General features: G+C 37.8%; 1 protein-coding gene across 1 annotated transcript in view; it reads right to left on the minus strand.

Moving 5' to 3' along the window:
• mtbp (MDM2 binding protein) overlaps positions 1–21,230 on the minus strand; it is a 37,264-nt gene that overhangs the window by 13,669 nt on the left and 2,365 nt on the right. The window contains exons 6-13 of the mRNA XM_084726305.1: positions 19,811–19,955; positions 19,167–19,281; positions 14,626–14,742; positions 6,594–6,688; positions 5,684–5,750; positions 5,335–5,452; positions 4,620–4,799; positions 1,895–2,008 (exon numbers count right to left, since the gene is read on the minus strand). Of these exons, the coding sequence (XP_084582431.1) occupies positions 1,895–2,008; positions 4,620–4,799; positions 5,335–5,452; positions 5,684–5,750; positions 6,594–6,688; positions 14,626–14,742; positions 19,167–19,281; positions 19,811–19,955 (951 nt within the window). The remainder of the gene's footprint in view (positions 1–1,894; positions 2,009–4,619; positions 4,800–5,334; positions 5,453–5,683; positions 5,751–6,593; positions 6,689–14,625; positions 14,743–19,166; positions 19,282–19,810; positions 19,956–21,230) is intronic.

Here is a 21,230-nt window from a genome sequence, read left to right on the forward strand (position 1 = left end):
AGTTAGACCAAGTTCTGCATTTTTCTACAACACTGCACTACAAAGTTCAAATTTCTCACTTCTTGTGTGGGGAGAAAATGTCCCACTCATGACTACAAACAACTCACAAAATTCTTTGTGAAGAAACAGGGAGAAACTCTTGCATCAATTAGGGGAGATGAAGTTCCTCTCTGGTTTAGCCACAACGGGTGACTCAGGCTTTAAAGAAGCAGTTGTATTTGTACATTTAGTCTTATGCAGGCGTAGCTTTTTCAGTGGAACAGCAAACACCCTCAAACTCTCCCAGGACATTTTAAAGGGGTGCACAGGGGGTGAAGATGGGCAAGTGAAATGATAAAAGGACAATTTTAAATTATTGGTTTATTATGAAAAATTAAACCAATCCTAATAAAGAAATATCTGATTAAACTGTCAAATTATACATAGTCTTGTGACATTTTTTCTTGAGTTGGAATATTGATTAGATATTTTCATTAGTATTTTTAACATTTGTTATCAAGTGACATGGCTGTGACGGGCCAATTCAAAAAAGTTTCTCATATGTTCCATTATAAATTGTTGAGCATTAGATATCCAGTGAAACTGAGGAAAGTGATAAATGAAGTCCATAGCACGCAACAGCTTGCATACTTATCAGACAGACTGATTATAGCCTATAAAATAACAGACAGGGCCATGATACTGCACACACACACACACATACACAGACTTCACATAATCAGGAAAACTTCCAAAAGCACTTCAAACTTTTGCAACTTATAAGGACATGCTTTTTCCCAATTTAATGCCAAGTCAGAATATATTGCGTTGAATTTCATTAAGGCCTGTGGTCTGTCAGGACTCTTCATTCTGCTCACGGCCTTTTCAAAGAACAGCCCTATTGCTTTTCCTCAAGTCTGAGGAATTTTACTCCACTTCCTTTAATCTGGCTCCACTCCACTGGTGTTTCACTATCTTCGCCTGCCAAGGGGACATTATGTGTGTCTGTAAAATAATGATATTTCAACAGTCTTTCTGTGCAGCAGTCTGTGCTGAGGGCTGGAGAGAGCTGAAAGTTCAAGCGGACGACAGTTTAGGAAGCTCAGACTGGCACAGGCAGGTGCGTCTCTTCTGTACATCTGGTTTTGTCACGGGTACATATTTTACAGACTGACACTTAATCCCAATTGAATTTATATTATATTCATATTTTTAACACTGAGGACTCCTGTTAAATTTAAGGCATTTCACTGCCAGTCTGGCTTTACTGGTGTCAAAGAAATTACTTTTTAATGACAACATTATTAATTACCAATGATGAATTTCATTATACTTGTAAGAGCTGCAAGTAAAGAGTATTTTCATCCTTGATTAATCTTCCAATCCTTTCCCCAATTAATTAATTATTTTGTCAATAAAATGTGAGAAAATTGTTTAACTGCCCATTGCAATTTTCCAGACCCCAAAATGATGTATACAAATGCTTTGTTTGATCTGACGCATATTACAAAAGCCAAAGAAATTCAGTTTAATATGACATAAAATTAAAAAAAAAGCAACAGATCATCACATTTGAAGACGACTAATTAAAGAGAAGTGTGAGCCAGCAGTCATGTTAAGGGTCAGGGAAGGATTAGCGGTGTAAAGCCAACACCACCTTCTTATATACTCTCCATCATATGTAAAAATTTCTGCTAAACAATATGAAGGGCCAACCAGGTTTATGTATTTTTCTTTGAGTTGACATTAAGTGAAAAATACCTTTTTTTTAAATTGTCAAATAATACTCCTGATGACAAAACACACCACAGATAGTGTCTCCATAATGTTCAATGTCTACATTTATTTCCAACAATTATGTATATTTTCTGAGATGTGTTTTCCATTACAAGAGCTCTTTAAATGGAGTACTTACTGATGTATTCTTTAAGTACTAGTGCCTGGACCTGAGTCACCTTCCTCTCTCTCTTCAGCAGGTTGTCTCCTTGGAAACAGGGCAGGGGGGAGAGGATGTTGCCAACAGCTCCTCCTAAACAAAATGACGTCGTGAATGGAAAAGAAGAGAATGATTAGATCATTTGCAAACTTCAATTGTGTTTGGAGTGGAACATTTTGATATTTCCCGAGTGGGATCAGAGGCAACGAAGAGTTCAAGTGGCACTCTACCATTTTTACACAAAAAGCAGTAGTTTACTGCAAATATTTGACAGAAAACCACTTTTAAAAATTCATTAGATGGGGACTTAATGGTGTCTTTCATTAGACCCTCTATGCCGAGTGAGTTGCATTAGGGTTGAAAGGTCCAGTGGTTTTGAAGTGTGACCCATAATAAGGACTAAAAGTCTGGATTTCTCTGCCTCTGCTGCCATGATTTTTAACCCACCCTAAATTTGTCTCTCATGAGTCAAACTATATGACACATTGTTGGACTACCCCTTTCAACATAAAGGTGAAGACCTTTTCAACAGGAATTTTGCTAAGTATCACATGGCTGACAAAACCTAAGATTCAAAACCAAGAGGATGGACGGAACAAGAGCAGCTGTTTCCAGCAACAGCCTTATTGTTTGACTGTTATTCTCTTCATTTAAATTGTTTGTGCTTCATGAATTAATATTTCACATGACTCATAGCTAATGTACCACTAGAACTGTTTAAATAAAATTCACACTAAGAACAAAATGCGCCTTTTGTATTTTATTTATTTTAAATGATTTATTAATTAATCGATTAACATTCTCAACTATTGATTGATAATGGAAAGAAAAATGCACAAAATTTGCAAACCTAGTTATCCTACACAAAATAATTTTTTCCCCCTCACTTTTCTCTCATATTTGCTTGTTACTTTTAAGAAAATTAATATTGTTACATCATCAAGTCCCTAATAATTATTAAAAGTAAACCGTCAGAGAGGAAAAAATATTATTCATGGAATAACTCAAAACTCATCAACATATGCAACATGTTACGAGGGTCACAAACTGACAATGTTCTATTTTTGAGACACCATAAGTTAAAATAGTTAAGAACCACTAAACCACTAAAAAAATAACAAAAACATAAATATAAGATTGTTGCCCCAATATTTTAAAGTAAACATACACTTGATGAATTAAATCTGTAATACCATTGCTGGAAGGACAGACTTGAAACCCACCCAGTAACCTTCTGCTAGTACAGGGCACAAAGGTTTATTGAGTATTTCATGCTTTTTTCTCTGCTGCAACAACCCTCGGGTGTGCATTTTAAGACTTTCATTTTTCATGAAAACTGTGCTGTGTTCACGCTGTGTCATTGTAGCAGTTGGAGCACCTTTTATAGTCTTGCTCTGCATTTAAGTATTTCAAAAATGTCTCCTGAAGGTTGCATAAAATGTTAACAACAGCAGGAACTCTCATGAGGAAACGGAGTAGGTAACTTGAATATCATATAAAGCCCAAGAACAATGAAGGACTTTCATCAGGAAAGAACCTTTAAGTTTAAGGGGGAAAAAAACAAACAACAGTGTAAGACACGTGTGTGTGTCCTTCAAGTCAGCCATAACCAGACAAGGTTTTTGTTCAGTCATCAATCCAGATCACCCCAATCCATCTATACATTCACTCATTCCTCCTCATCACCTTTCTTCCTTCCTTCCCTCTCTGTGCATCAATCTGTCCCTTTAACAACCTTCCTCACTGCTTTCTTCTTTAACTGGCTGTTCTAATTTTAGTTAAAAAAAAAAATAAAAAAAATAAAAAGTTAAAAAAAAAAAAAAAAAAATCAGGAGATCCTTAACAGAACATTCACAACTTTCCAGTGTTGTGAGGGAGGAGGGAGGAGTAACAGCTAAGAAGGCGGAAGAGGTAGCAAAATAGAGACATAACAGCCTGTTTTTGTAATACAGGTTGATGCCTGATGAAAAATAACCCCTAAACTTCTGTCGATGAAGCCACAACAGCTTCCACTCCAATCAAGCTGAGGAGCTGCTTTAGGAGAAAGAGGGCACTCGGAGGGCGTTTCTTAACAATATAGTAGAAAACAAATTACAGCTAAATGTTCCTAAAACTAAAAATGTTGATGAAAGAGTGCTCTTCAAATTTGATTACAGTACAACACAAGTTTTCAAACTGTGAGGCAAAGGGAGAAACATGAGGCAAAAATACTGTTTAAGGGTCAGGTGCACACTGGTGTTCTAAAAACAACCAGAATTTAATAATTGTAGTTTGGACAACTAAACTTGCTTGCTCATGGTCAGCTGCTGATGGTGCAGCAAAGTCTGACACACGGCTCAGTTTAAATCTCTTAGTATTAAAATTTGTACTTCTTTTATGTGTCATTACTCAGTTAAATCTGAACACAGACATGAACTGATTCAGTGTGACTAAGACTTTCAGAGGATGTCATGATCTCCAATCTCCATTGCAAATAAATGTCCAGAATCACTGATAAACTGTTAAAAAAACACTACTTAGAAATCAAGATCTTATATGATAATAAAATTAAATAAATAAAAAGAAAACACATTTAAAGATGCTGCAATTTAGTAAATTCACACCTCACACATAGTGACAGAAACAGAGAGAGACACAGAGAGACAGACACACACACACACACACACACACACACCTCTCCTCAGAACATGACAACATAATATACCTGGTGATGACAGAGACTTTTCTCTAAGCAACCCAGAGACGGTTGCCATGGCAGCTGCTCCATTGATCTGATTGTCTGAGTGCAACATCCTGACCCTACAGGTTCCATTCCCGACGTCCTCCGAGCCCTGGACCAACAGGAAGTAGTGAGCACTCTCACCTTTCACCTCCACATCAGGCACTACAAAGTCCAGACAGAAGACGAGACATTACATCCTAAACTACTTAATGAACGAAGAGGATCTCTTTCCTATTGTACAAAATTGTTTTATTATGATATCCGCTCCATTATCATTTCGTTTTTTATCCTAGTTTTTGCTTTGCTGCTGCAATGGAAAATGAATTTCACATTTTATACATTTTATATTATATTTCATCCATACATTTCTACCTAATTATAATTATATTCTACCTAAAAAAAATCATTGGTCAAGCATATTGTATACTTAATCCCTGCTGTCCAATTCTTATTCTATCCAATTTCCTCAAGTGTATAGTAATACGAGTTATATCTTGTCTCATGATTTTTTTTTTCCCCGACGGCATTTTCCAAATTGATTTGCTCCTACTTCCGAATCTGCTTCCCCAACAGAGGGCCTTATTATCTTTATCAGTGTAGTCCTGGTTACCAATTCATTTCCCAACAGAAGGTGATACAACTTCCCTCCGTAACGGTCATCAATTTAACAAGTTAATGAAAAGGATTTTTTTTTTACCAGGTAAGGACTTTGGTCTCCTGGCTATAGACTCTCTCCAGCGCTGGGAGCTGAGTTGGCTGGCTGCAGGCTGTGCAATGAGGGTGATTGTACATGAGAGGCTGAACAACGCTCCAACCTGGAGAAAGAAATACAGCAGATAAACATAAACAAACACACGCAGTCCCTCTGAATCATAAAGATGAATCATATATGTATCCTCTACTGTATGACCTATGTACATTTGACAGAAAAAATCTAAGTTAGAATGCAATTAATTTACTTATTTACTTAACTAGAAATTACAAAGTCCTATGGCAGATGTTTTCAAATATTTGTACACATAAGAGCACAGCTCAGGGGCCAATACCTTTCCATGTAGAGACCTCAGTTGGTCCAACAAAAGTTTAGCTTTCATGGACTTCCCAGACAGGCTTCTTTTTGTTGATGGTGAAGGAAAAATATTACAATATTTACTTCTAGAGACAGGAATATTCCTAGGGGGCTGAAAATAGCAGAAGCTGCATTATCTAACCTTTATTCAATCAACCAATCTCAAGTGTATTAAAATCTATATATACGGATGAAGAATCAAGCTTGTGTTCATCAAGACCAGGCCAATTCAACTGTCAACCTGTGGGTTGAATCTGGACCTTTATCAACCTCATTCTGGCCCTTTGATCCTTTATAAATATGAAATAAAGTATATCATATATTATATATATTGTATTTAAATGAAGTTTACTGATGTTTATATCATTAATGATGATCTTCTGATCATTTTATTAGTAGGTAAATGAACCCATTCATTGGTCTGTCTTTTGTTAAGCATAGAGACACTTATTACTTTAAAAAGTGAGCAATCAGGCTGTTTAAGCAGAGGGATTTAGGAGAGTCAAACTGACTGAAAAAAGATGTTAAATGCAACACTGCATTTATTAAAACAGCAAGCTACTTTAAAAAGTGCTTTGATGTTTTTTTTTATTCCTGCAAGTGTCCTGTCCAACTGCGGAAACAAATAAAGTGGAGAAAAAAATAAAAAGGACAGACACAGGAAATGTTAGCATCCAGCCCCTTGAAATGTGACTTTTTTCAAATGAATCAATGAAATGAAACAATACTGAATGTTATCAATATATTGAAGTTTCAACAGTTTCACACAAGTTGGTCCATTCAACTGTAGATGAGGTCACTTTGGTTCCCAAGAAACACACTCCAAACACACACACACACACACACACACACACACACACACACACACACTTAAAAAATGAGGATACAGTTCAAACTGGGTTCCGGACATCAGAAAGCTGGACAGGTCTGACAGATTAACCAGCTGAACCAAATCCAAAGCTGGTGTGTAGTAATGGAAGACCTGCAAGCACAGAACAGACAGTCAGAGGGCGGTGGAGGAAGAAAGAAAGAGAAACAGAATGAAATGAGGAGAGAAAAAAAACAAACACAGGGAAGAAGATGAAGGAAAAAACAACAGGGTCATCACACAGAACAGCTTCTAAAAAGAAAAAGATCAGAGTGGCTTGTGAGGCAACAGCTTCAGGAGTTGGAACTCATCCATTGCTTTGAAGACAAAGATACACCTGAAGTGTCCTTGAGAGAGATACTGAACCATAACCAGTTCAGAGGTGATGTTATATAACTGAGCCTGAAATATGATCTTCTTGGTTCCAAATCTGGATTTGGACATCGAATGGCAATGTCAGCAAAATAATATTTGTTGAAGTGTGTGTCAGGAAAAGCAGAGAAGGATTTGAGGGGGAGAAACAGAAAGACACTCACTGAGCTAAACCTAACAATTTTCTGTTGATTCTTTTTTTGGTTTTTGGTTGATAAAATGTCAGAAAAATGGAGGGAAAAAGTTCATCACAAGTTCCAACGGCTAAAGGTGAGGTCGTCAAATGTATTGTTTTGTCCAAAAAGTACAAAAAAAATAATAATTATTATTTTAATTCAGTATTAATAAACACCTCAACACAAACCACCTAAACACAGAATATGTGCTGTTTCGTGTCAGGAACCCATCAGGTATTTAACACACTGGAGCTCCTGTTTTAAAAAGGCCTCCACTTCAACAGTCTGCAGTTGTCCTACTTCTCTAATGAGCTCATTAAGTTACGGAGAAATCAATAATATATAAATCATTTGTCACATGTAAAAACAGGTCATTTGCATACATGGAAAATTAGAAGAATACCAAGGAATGCCTGAAATCTCAATCTCATAATTTATTGATTTGGAACAAAGAGTGAAGTGCTGACCTATTTCTGATAGACTCCTATAGATTAAGAGCAGATGAAGATTTTAATGAACTTGGGTCAAACTCCTGGTTTCACTAACAAGTTGAGAAAGTTTTAAAGATCATTAAGACCACCAATATTTAATTGTCCTCATTACGCAGAACTGGTTTAAAATTGCCAACGCCTGTGGTTAAAATGTCCTTGTATGTTTAAACATGACTATGTGTAATTATTGCAAAACTGACTTCATTCTGTTTGCTGTGATGTGTTTTTTCTTTGCAAGAGAAATACATGTTATCCTTATTCCTTTTTTGTATGTAGATTGCTGCAATCTTGTCCCATGTCTTTTCCCTGTGAATAGTTGAGCAGTGTTCAACAATGAGAACTGCTGTTGTGTCACATTGTGTAACAGTCATCTTTATCTAACAGGCTGCTGTGAAGACACTGCACTGACCAACGCTGGCTCTATTTTCACAAATACTATAGAAATCTCTGTATTTTTCCATGAAACATCAGCCATCAAGTCATCACAATCACATACTGTGTCTATTTGTGAGATGTAAGGGTAAAACATTATGTTTTTTGTGCAGGGTCAACAAATTACGCATCAACAACTAGTGTTTGTGATTTCGCTAAGAAAAAAATAGGAGGAAGCTTTGAGCAGTAACAGACTGACACATGCCTTTTACTGCAGGTTTAAGTGTTTAGGAGAGGGGGAAGTGTCTGAATGCAGATTTTGTGGCCAGAAGACTCTAAATAAAGTGCAATGTGGAGCTCTTTCCCTCGCTTGAGAAACAGGGTTGAGGCGCTTTTAAAAAGGACACTCCAAGAGACTAAATGTCAACATTTGAATATGCTGTAGGGCAGTTGGATCTGTGTAGGAGAGCATTCACTATTAATAAAAAGTTTTTCCCATATGCAGCTCCCTGGAGGATAAAGAGGATAAGAGGAATAAAAAAAGGTGACTGTGACATGATTCAAAGGAATTTTCAGTGCACAGTGTGCTTTGAAAATGTGTAGAATGGATGTGGAGTTCCCTTTTTAACAAAAGTTCCTTCTTGCAGTCAATCTTCTGCCTTGTAACTATTAGTAACACTGGAGAGCAAACATCATTATCCCTTATAAGGAAGTAGCTATTCTTTCAATACTGTATTAGGCCATTGTTGACAGTGTAGGACTCTGTTCTGCATTGATGAGAAGAAGTAGGATCTTTTTTAGCTGACAGTGATAACAGAATTACCTGTATCTCATGGCAGATACCAATAAAGATAATTTCACATTTTTGTACTTTGAGAAGTTCATATAACCTGTAATTTTTGCCCACCTGAGGCAAAGAAAGACTAAGATATGGTGAGCAAAGATGGATGATCCAATATTCAACAGCTCTGACCAACACAAATACAACTGAGATCACAATTAAAACAAAAACAAGTAACAGTTCTACAGTTCTACAGTTCTACATACATACATACATGCATGCATACATGCATACATACATACATACATACATACATACATACATACATACATACATAACAAACATTTTGCCTAAGAATTCAAATTACATGCTTTGGCATAATCGGTCAAATCACATATTTTTTTTAGAGTCAATAATTTTCAGAATAATAAATAATATGTAAAATGTCGAAATGTTTGTCTATAAATAGTGTCCTTATTGACTTCCCCCAAAATGCACTATACTGTGACATACTAGGGGCGCAGAAATAAATCAATTCCTCATCCATGATTCTCTCCTTTGCACAGGTAGCATCACATGGTGGTATAACAATCAATGTTAATGGGAGCATTATCTAGTGTGCAGACTAATTTTCCAGAGTTAAACACGAGCAACCGCAGATACAATCCTATCGGCACCCTCAGGTTTCAAAGCTAGCGCATGGAAGCATTTTGGCTTCTATGCAGTTGAAGGGAAAAGAGACCTGGACAAAAGCTACACTGCATGCAAGATGCCTATCTAAACAAATTAGGGATCATTACAAATGAGCTATGTTTTAATAGTAGCAAGTAGTCACACAATGAGGAAAAAATAATCAAAATTTTGATGCATCAAGGTACATCGCTTAATGTTTTATAATTACATCGCAGTCCTCTGATCAGAGTTGAGTCATGCAGTGCCTATCCACATAATATACAATGATATTTAAAGTACGGGATACAAGCATGTCTATACTTCAGGCTTGCCTGCAGACTGTTCATAAGATTTCATAAATCTCACATTCAACACACACCTCAGGTTTGGCACTCACACAGCACAGCATGGCCTCACTGCCTGCTGAGGCTGTGTGTGTGTGTGTGTGTGTGTGTGTGTGTGTGTGTGTGTGTGTGTGTGTGTGTGTGTGTGTGTGTGTGTGTGTGTTAGTAATTATCACGACAGTTACTTCTGACAGTGAAGAGGCCTAATAGTTTTCATCTGAGCATAGTTTAGATTGTGTGTGTGTGTGTCTCTGTGTGTGTGTAAGTCATTTTACAGTCAGTTATCCCAGCAGTGTGGAGATGTGATAGTTTTGTTGTCCTCAGAGTTTTTTTTTTTATTGTGTGCCAAGACAATCACCACCATCTGCTTCTCTGTACTGGGATCTGATGAGATCACACACCCACACACACACACACACACACACAAAAACATACACAGACATGTAAATGAGTAACATACACACACACACACACACGCATACACCTTAACTATGGTACTGTTAACTGAATAATGGGCACAAATACATGCTCTGTGTTGCCAAACAAAAACAAACCAAAGGTAGGTAAGATAAAAACACATATTGTAAAACTTACTGACACTTTGTATCACTACTCTCACCTGAAGAGATTATTTTCAGTATTTCTTCAATGCATACAACAGACATCCTGTCAATCATCAACCATCCCATCTTTAATGCTAATACTATTTATGCCAATAAAAACCGCCTGTGTGTGTGTGTGTTTATGTGCATGTGTGCTTTTGACCTCATATCATAAAACTTCTTGGGCACAGCTTCTGTGTGGTTTTATTGTTATGGATATTAATCTACATATAAAAAAACTCATTAAAGAACTTAACTATACCAACTGCTATAAAATACCTAGTCTCACACAGAGGGCACACAAAAAATAAAAGTTTTTGCGTTGCACACAACTATAACCACCCACCTCCACAACTAGTTGATGGTACAGAGGATAGCTAAATTTATTGAAATAATATATGAGTTAACAGGAGAACATTAAAAAAGGGGTACGGATATATATGTTTTACTTCTACCTAGTCCTTTTCAGACACGGTTACTTTTCTCTTGTTAGTTTTTTAATTTTTAATTCTTGGTTCGAAATACAGTCATTCATTCATTCAAGATTATTTGAAGGTGGTTGTATGAGGTACTTATAAATAGTGAGTCTATTACCCACAGTAGATGCCAGTCAGCACATATCCAGTCTGGAGAAGCAGAGAGGAGTACTAGTGTAGGAAGCTAAGCAATGTTAGTCAATCAATCAGTTTAAGTGTGTGTTAAATTTAGAATATTTTCACCACTTTCCTTTGCTGTGAGGCTAAATATTGCTCTCCTTAAGGAAAAACAGTGATTTTACCTTACAGAATTTGCATGCTTACAATGTCAATGCTAACATGCTGATATTAAACAGGAAATGTTTACCTTTAATTACTTAAGTAATTAACATATTGACCTACTTTAGCTTATAAGCATGCTAACATTTGGCAATTAGCACTAAACAAAGTACAACTCAGTAAAATGGTTATATCAGTTTTTTTAGGTCAAAAAGCAAAATATTGGGCAAATTAAAATCTTTACCTGATGATGGCTCTAGCTGAAAGTTGTTGAGATATTTCAGTCTGCAGCGAAATGGTGGATTGACCACCACCACCAACCCTAGAGCCAGCAGGCAATTTGTTAATTTTTAATAAGTCTATTCAAGATCCAAGATGAAACTGATTGAAGGGGGGATTACTTATTAAAGTCAGGATTACAAATCAGTCTGCTTCTTCAGCACCAAGGACAGCGCCATTGATTTTTCAATACACAGCTAAATTCATGGCCATGGTCAGGGCCATACATCCTAACTTGCTAGAACTCAGAGGATGTATCATTGAGTCAGGTGGACTAAACTACCATATTCAATTAAACAAATCCTCTGCACTGAACTCTTTCTGCTTCTGGGGGACGGAAGGCTAACAAGGGGGATGCGAACATGTCATTTTGCTAACAAGGGGGTCAAATTGCCTACTGCCTACAGCCATGTCACTGATGGGGCTCAAAAAAAAAAAAAAAATCAAAGGTTTGCTAGTTCCAGCAGCTCAGATGTTACGATTTGCTGTTTTTTTCTGTTTCATATGACTGTAAACCAGCATTGTTGAAAGTGTAAATGTTTCAATAAATATCAATACTGAGGACTTGAAATGCTTTCAATACTCATTTTCACAGTATTGATACTGCAGTACCAGCTGCATTTTCTCACTCACTCTTCTCTCTGACAGCAAATTGACACAAACACCGCTGCACTGATCATATAGTCTTATTACTCACTTAGTTATAGTGCTTTCTGCTTCTCCTCACTAAGATCATCTGCTCTGGTTGAACATCTGCCATCATGTTATAGATTTGTTATATTTATCTTTTAATAAAAATCTAAAATGCTATGCTCTCAGTGTTGAGTATATTTTACTTGTGGTGTCAAAATGGTATGGAATATCAATATTTTTATACTGAAATCAGAAATTCCAGTATTGTGAGTGTTTGTGTGTTGTAAACTGAACATTTTTGGATTTTGACTAGACTGGATTAAAACAAGACATATGCCAATGTCAACATGGACTCTGGGAAACTCTTTTTCACCATATTCTGAAAATGTATAGACAAAATGGTTAATTGATTAATCAAGAAAACAACTGGGAGAATAATTTGTTTGAAGAGGTATAACAGTCACTAAGCCACACCATTTTAAGTCTGCAGTCACTGAGAAAACCTAAGAGAACTGAAACACAGAGGTGTATAAAACTATTGTAAAGAAAGCCTGTCATTTTTTTCGAATGAATAATATCTTAAAGCAGTAGTTTTGACATAAGGTCAGATGAGTACTTACTGTCAATAGTGCTGATACATTGATATTAACTGAGGCTACGCACTGTCTGGCTGGGGATATCACAGCGAGCTGACAGCTCACTCAAGTTTCTAAGTAGCAGCCAGTGACTCATATCACCTCAAGACAACTAACTCTGAACCAGACCGTTAAAAAACATGGGATACAAAGTCTGACCAAAAAAAAAGAAAAGTTGATGATTGAATGCTGGAAGATGCAACTTAACAAAAAGAAGTTGATTCCAAATGAAGGAGAGGTGTGCCCTGATAAAATAAACTCTGGTGAAAGAGGGAAAGATGAGCACTTACATATTCCCCTCCGTGATGAGCTGAGAAATCTATATTTAAATACCGTTTTCTGGCTATGAGGTCATCTCAGGTGCAAGAGGCCAGCACTCATTTGGCAGATAAAACACATTTGATTTATCTGACTGATGTGAGGTGCCTTCTGTCGCTGGTTCCTCAATGTGATTAAAGGGCAAGTGACCCTTCTGAACTCATCTCCTTCTAGCCACCAGAAATCATTAGGAGATGAGACTGTGTGCAGTACCATTCAACTCTTTAGCTGGGAGGTAAGATGTGGATTCAACTGGGGTTAAAGGAACAGTTCTCCCATTAATGGAAATTTAGTCATTATCTATTCAACAACCTGTCAATCAAAACCTCCCCTAAAGATCATGGACACACAGACATAATTTCATCATCGTCTTTTAAGCTCCAGAAATGAACAACCTAAAACACATTACATTTCTCCACACAAGGTCTCCTCACTGACAACTTTTGGATCAAGTGCAGGGCCTGCAGCACTCTGGCAGAAGATTCTACACGCCACTGTGGGGTAACTGCTGGCATGTTGGAGAACAGAAGAAGAAACAAGAAATGATAATGAACAGCTTTTGAAACCACAATGCAATTGTCTGGCTAGAAAACCAAATAAATTTCGCTGCCTGTGGCGTTTGGAAGAGTTAAATGAAATGCAGCTATGACACAGCCTGGTTGGTTCCAGACCTATGAGTCGCTGCCCACTTCTCCGATTTGTTCAGTGATTCAAAGAGATCTGTTGTTTGTGACCACTGACTGCTATTTCCTCAGTTGGAGAAATATTCAGTCAATCAGATCTTTGTAGTTGGTAGGGACATCTTCTTTCGACATACTGTAGCTAGCTAGCTATTAAGCTTTACCCCATAAAAAAATGTTGACAAGTGTGCATAAGATGGAAGCAGCTTTCTGGATTACTGTAAGGCTGGAAATAAACTTGCTTTTAACTACATGTTTGCATACGCACCCCTACACATCCCTACGCATCCCTTCGCTTCATGGCTGCCTTGCATATTGGGCATCCATTTGGATCGACGGTTGTGCGCGTCCTCAGAAAGTAACACTACGCATACACAAATGCATGATTAAACAACAAGTATATCTCCGGCCTAAGTGAACCTAAATACAAATAACTTGTAATCATCATGTTTTTATCATTATGAAAACATTTTCTTATAAATAAACATTTTATTTACATCACAGCGGTCTACCAACTTTCCCTTCCTGACAGAACATGTGCATAGCATGAAACTAGTGGAAGTAATTACACGCACAATACAAATGAAAATGGGACCCATTCGTAGAATAGTCTTTGCAAGCATCACAATCTTCACTAGGTACGTCTAAGTAATTTTCTCCCAGCAACGGCAATAGCATCTTCTGTGTTGACTGCGAATGATGTTTGTAGGACATATACATCAGTGTCTCCTGACCGTCCCAAACAGAGCACACCTTGGCTAAACGAATAACGTGAAACAAAAGGGCAATTCAGTGTGATTATCAGAGGAGCTATCACACACCTGAGCATTAGAGGATGACCTCATTCTTGTTTCAGTTTAAAGGGTTACATTCAACAACAAGACATTTTAAGGTTGGAAATTGTGGAAGATATGAGTGGTAGAGAAGAGCTCAGGACTCACCTCAGACTGTAGTTTGTAGTCTGTATTGGTGTAGGGAGCTTGCAAGACACTGGACCCTGATATCTGATGCACAGGGGAGCGCAGCGAAAATCCATGGAAATGAAGCTCCGACAAATACTGAGACAAACACACAATAGAGAGGAAATCATACACAGCAGCAAGTGATTTTATTCTTTTGATTAAGTTACACACAATCTCTCTGGAAATTAGTTGTTATAACATAGAACAGAGATACACAAGACTCACACAGATTGCTATCATGTTTGCTCTCAAATTAAGTATTTGTCACATGGCTGTATAGTTAATGGTACACGTGCACAAGCACACACACATTAGTTGTTATGCTATGTATAACACGGCTGTGAAGTGGTGGTGGTTGTTCTCAGACAGACATTTATTCCTTTGGGAATTCTCCTTTGTTCCACCGCTCTCCAACAGTGAAGCTTTCACTGACTGACTGCCGGAGCCCACTCACTTCTGAAGGCAGCAACTTAGAAAAGGTCACTTTATTGAAGGAGAAGCAGCATGCTTGCCTCAGCATACTCACAGCTCAGTAGACAGGGCAGCAATGACTGGAGAAAACCTCTGTCAAGCACGCAATAGCGTCGCCAGTTGAGTAAGATAAATAATTAAACTGTTCAGATTGTAGTGTGACTAATACTAGCTTTTTGAGGCTGATATTGACAGATACTTAAGAGTTTAGATTAAACATTTTTAATGAGATCCCTTAAATTAATGTTATCTGCATGAATCCTGGCAACATGTCGAAATTTTTAAAAAAGACATTCTGCACTTTCAATGCATTTATTTTATCAAAGCTGCACTAAACAATATTTTGGTTTTACGTCCTGCAACTTTACTTGAAATGTTGTGTTTAGAGCTTGTTCTGCTGCTTCTAAATGGCCTAGAAATATGAATTGATGCTGGTTGTTTCAGGATAGAACACAAACAAATATATTAAAACACACAAACTGCACTTTAGTTACCAATGAACTACAAATTACCTCATTTAGAAATCTCAGATATGAAAAAAATGCCTTTTGGCACATGTAAAATGGTGGCCATAGAATTTGTAAATAACTTTAACATTGCATGAGACAGAGAAAGTCAGAAATGTTCGACCCAAGTCAGCTCAAACTAAAAACCTTGGACATCTGCTGCCTTTGTTAAAGAGCTACATCAGCTTTAGATTTTTACTTCTATGACCAAATACATAAAGAGCCTGCATCAAATTCACAACCCCCCCAGAAGCATTAAATGAAACAGGAATGTTGCTTAAACCTTTCACTCCTGTGAAGAAACATCTTCTGATCTGAGTTTTGGTGATTTTCATGTTTTGACTTCAACAGAAGGAATACATGCTACTTTAGAACATTTCCAATCTCTTAGACATTGAACCCTTTGACAACACAGTGGTTTACCTTAAACATGCAATCTCGGCAAGAAAAAAAAAACAAGGCTGTTAAGATCTTAAAAGGTTTATATTTAAGAAAAACTAGACTTTGATCTGACAGCAACTATATGCCCTCATTTGACATTCTTTGAAAAACACATTATTTAACATAAAGATGTAACTTTTGAGACATCTCAATAAGCATTACCTCAGTCGTATATTTTCAGATACAAGCTGAAAACAGCAATTGAAAATCTCCACTAGATTAAAAAAAACCCAACAGCATGAGACATAAAGGGAAACTCCACAGCGAAACAGATTGCTGACTGTCCCCAGAGACATGTGGAAGAATAGCACTAAATTGGCCAATTCTGTCCAGAGACAGAAAACTACTGCACCTGCCAGAGTTTCTGCTTAATGAGAAAGAAGTACAAGTGAGCATAAAGTCGTCTCCAGAGTCCAAAAATACTGTCAACTCACCCCAGCCTATTCACTTTGACACTAAAAGACTGAGTGTGAAGCAACTTGGAAATGAAGTATACTACATGGCCAAAAGTGTATGGACACCACACCAGGACATTACAACAGTGTCTTATTGTCTAACATCTCGTGGGGTCTGGTTGCAGGGATTTGTTCTTATTCAGCTTCAAGAGCATTACTGAGGCATTCCACTTTATCCCAAAATTTGTTGGAAGGGGCTGAGGTCACGGCTCGCAGGGTTCAGGCCAGTCAAGGTATTCCACAACTAAGAAGACTATTTCTCTATGGACCTGCCTTTGTGCATGTCTATGGGCCTTTTCCATATGGCTGCCCAGAAGTCAACAGAAGTTCATTTTTAGTTGCTCCTATAAAAGTTTTATTAATTAGAAGTTATCAAATAATGCCTTTGACAAGCCATGTCGGTATGTTACTGCATACCCAGGTCAATCCGATTCTTGTGTTGAAGAGCAATCACACTGTAGTACACAGTGAAACATGATACACTGTGGGAATCAGTTTTGCAATTGCCTGACTTGCCTCAACAATTCATGTTTCACTCAAGCATCAACAAGGTCATGAAGGACTGGTTATCATCAGCCCACTTAGCTGCTGTGCAAGCGAGATGCTATTGATTCAGCACTTGTTATAGCTCTCCTTTCAAAAACGACCCTGTTTTATCCACCTTGCTCAGAGACTTGCCGCAAATTGTGCAATTCATAGTTTAGTTTCGCCCACATCCTCCAGTGCTACCCAACTTAACTCCTGTTTCCAGGATAACTTAAAAGTTCACTTGCACTTCAGCTAGTGAACTTTTCTCATGAGTGCCCAATGATCGGTACTACATATGTACAACTCTCAACAGAGCTGAGAACGAAGTGAGATGGTTGCTCCTTCAAAACAAAATATTAATCATAGCAAAGTATAACATATCTAGAGGGGAACTTTAATTTTGCTAATTTAATCTTGACTGAATACACTTCTTTGTTAAAGTCTCCCTCCAATTAAAAATGGGCTTTTCTTATCATTTCACTGTGATGTTTGAGCATCACTGTGCAGAGTGATATATGGGCAAAGTTTGTTTTCACACTAATCAACTTAAATCTGCAAATGTGTTGCAGAAACTTGAAGCCTGCAGCACATGTACACTGAGAATGGACTTTTCAGTGACGTAAGAGACATTTTGCGTCCAACATGTTTTGCATATTGATAGATTTTAGATTTTAAAGTGAGGGAGTACTGTGTGGAAAACCCAAACATTGTTATTCAATGCAGATTTTTTTTTTAGATGTCTGAAAAGGATCTTTTAAAGCAGACTCAGTCTGGTCAAACCCTTAACCCCCACATGACCCAACAGTGTGAGAGACCAGCTTGCCAGTCCCTGCAGTTAAAAAAGTTGATGATTTCCCTTAATCAGAAGTAAGGAGTCCAGGCCAATTCAGACAACAGAAAAACAAATGTCCAGAAAAGTATGTGTACACAGGTGGTATAAAAACTAAGTAGTGCATATATGTAAAAGGCGTAGATTACACAGTAGAGACTTTCTTCATCCTTTTAGCGAAGATAAAAGGTTGAGTACTGCTATAAAAGCAATTATTTTCATCTACATGTACTTTTATACTTTCATTTCCTAAAAAAGGAAACGGTACATACAGCACTGTACTTGCATCTTAATAACATTAGTGCCATCCTTTAAATACAGATAAAAACTGCCAAGAGGTGTTCTCTTTGTCCTTTACTGATGCCTGGACCAATAATCAATTGCAGCAGGCTCCTCGTGGAATGAGGTCAAGTCAGAGTGGGGTTGGGCCGGGCAGTGCTGGGCAGGGCCAGGTCGTCGCTGCCAGGGCAATGCCAGGAAGGCAGAGCTATTTCCCATGACCCCTTGGTGACCTCCAGTAATTCCTCTAGATTCATTCAGCAGAAGATTTATCCCCCACCAAGTCAAAAAGAAAAAAAGAAAAAGCAGCACTCAATTTAAAAGAAAAAAAGTGAAAATTTCCCCTATGGCCGTATGTGCACTGCATGTGTAATTTCATATGAAAAACACAAAGGAACAAACACTGAGGCATGAATCTGGTCTCCGAATCATGATTAGCCCTGGTACAGAAGAAACACTGCTTTCTGTGCGGCCTCTCACTGGGGCTAACTAGCTGTGTGCTCCAGCCCACAGAGAACACTGTTCATCATAAAAAGCCCCGGGCAAACAAGCAGGTAAGTTCAAAAGGACACAGATTTTTCTCATGCGCTCTATAGTACTTGTCCAGAATACACACACAATCACACACATACACACACCCAGAGTTGAGAAGACAAAACAGTTCTTTCTCTCAACAGCTAGCGTGCTTGCTAAATGATCAGTCACATCTCAAGTGCTTCAGAAGTGTATACAGATTCAAAAAAGCACATATAAAGACACAAACACACAAAGCTTTCTTCAGCATCCTTATTCTATTTAATAAGCTGGCCTCTTTGCCCCCCAGAGTCCTGTGTCACCAACATCCTCCATTCTGCATTTGTAACCATTACATTGCCTTTTCAACACAAACTAATGCTGCTGAGCTGCTCTCCTGCTGTGAATTTTAGACGTTCAAGAGAGTTAATGCTTTCCTCCTCCATCTTTTTAAAGTAAAGATGAAAAGGGTGAATAAATTGTGCAAAAGGTCATTACCTTCTTTTCTCTGATGACCAGGCCACCTCTCCATAGTTCTCTGTAGTCAATACAGCTGTCTAGGTCAGCTGGCTCCACTAGACCAGCACTCAGGAAGGATGCTGCTTTCTGCCACCTGGCAAAGAAAAAAAAAAGATGGCTCAATGACCACGACAAGGGAACTTTGGGAACTCTTATACCTGATTCATGCAAATTAATAAGTCTAGATTTATATCACATCCCTTATTTAGACAAGTACAGCAGCAATTTTATTGCTAAGGGCTTTATTTTGGCTATTTTGCCGTTAACTAAAATGAAATTTCAAAAATGTTGGTTAGACTATGCATTACTGTATGTCAGAACCTGCTCATGTGTACTCTTATAACTCCCCCTAGTGGCAAACTTTGAGATCACACAATAGTATCTACAATTCACACAGCTCTGCTGTATTACCAACATTTGGAGCCATCTTGGCAATTTCGCATCAGCTGTTCATGTTTGGCATACCACAGTGAACTACTAGCTATAAATGTAAAGGGATCATATTAATACAATGACTTGAGGAAGGTTCTTGTCTTGGTGTGTTTACATATTAGATTTAGATTATTCATCATTTATCTTGTGCAAATCAAGAGGTGTAATGCATGTTTATATTTGTCTCTCACCCAGTGGTGTGTTGTGTGACTACAGTGATCTTTGCAGCATGCCAGCAGGACATGTGTTTGAGTGCTCCCAGCAGAGGCAGCAGGTCTTTAATAGGAGGGGACTGATCTGCAGAGCCAAACACCAGCACATCCAGCAAGGCTTTACCTAAGGTGGGGAAAGGGGACAAACCATAGAGGAATTCATTAGACATTTTCTTTCTTCCTTTTTTTCCTTTTTTACACAGATGTCTCTACAGGATTTCGTGGTCAATGGACCAAGCTGTTTCTCCACTGACATCATCTTTTAAAAGGCAGATAGAATTGCTTTTGGCAGTTCTAAATATCAAGATCTGTGGAAGCCACTAGTGACTTTGTCTCCTCAGGGTAGCTAACGATGGAGAGTGACTGTTCCTGAACTCCTGTGGAGGTGGTGTGCTATGAAATGCTCTTTAAGAAAGTGAAATATCACTTCAGGAGACAGACCTGCTAAGAAGTAGTCACAGCATAAGTATCCCATTCTCCCAGTGGTGAGTGCATATTTATGAAGTACACTAGGCCACCCTTTCTACAAGGCTGCAGGCAGATTTTCAAAACCTAATTGCTTGAAATTGGACTGGATCCTTGTCACACAGCTGAGGAGTCTGGCTTCAGCAAAGAGGTTTTAATTCCTTGTTACCGGGAGCTTTTGGCAAACACAAAACTCTCACTCAAGACATTGTTTTGTGAAGTAAACTAACTTCTTGCTCGGTTGCCCTATCAGTAACTAGATGACTGTTGTTCTCCTCGTTAAAGCCAACTGGAAGAAACTGGCAAGCTGCACCATACAATGATAATACCCCACAACATCTGAGCAGTAGTGTGTGAAAGTATTTTGGATTAAACACCATAAGTAGAATGATCCCATCTTCGAATCAATTTGAATAGATTTCATGTTAGATATAATTTATTCTGAATAGATATTTTGAAACACTGACAGCCCTACTGAGCACATGGTTAACATCTTCACAGCTGTAAACTACAAAATGATACCTTACTTTATACTGTACACAAGGTTCTTACAGCTTATTAAGAGTTCAATTCAAGTACTTTCAAGATACCTAAACCAAAAAGTTACAGACTCTCAGCAATCAGTGTATATCTCATTTTGTTCATTTTCCTAGCTCATATCAACTTCATATCAACTTTGATTGGATGACACCAGGAATAATGGGGGGGGGGGCAGCACCTTTTAATTTTCCTCAGCTCATGTGAGATGCGAGGACAGAATAAACACATATCAAATGGACTTGTATTGTCAATATGAAAAGATTTTTAGTTTAAATGAGTGACTGTGTCAATGAAACAAATTGAGATTGGAATCATTAAGGTCAAAACTGAGCATTTTCCAAACTTTCAAGACCTTGGATAGACCCCATGTATATAAAGAAAGTGAGCAGCTCAC

This window comes from Lutjanus erythropterus, chromosome 9 (genome assembly GCF_056507025.1).
Source record: "Lutjanus erythropterus isolate fLutEry1 chromosome 9, fLutEry1.hap2, whole genome shotgun sequence".
Classification (NCBI taxonomy): domain Eukaryota; kingdom Metazoa; phylum Chordata; class Actinopteri; order Lutjaniformes; family Lutjanidae; genus Lutjanus; species Lutjanus erythropterus.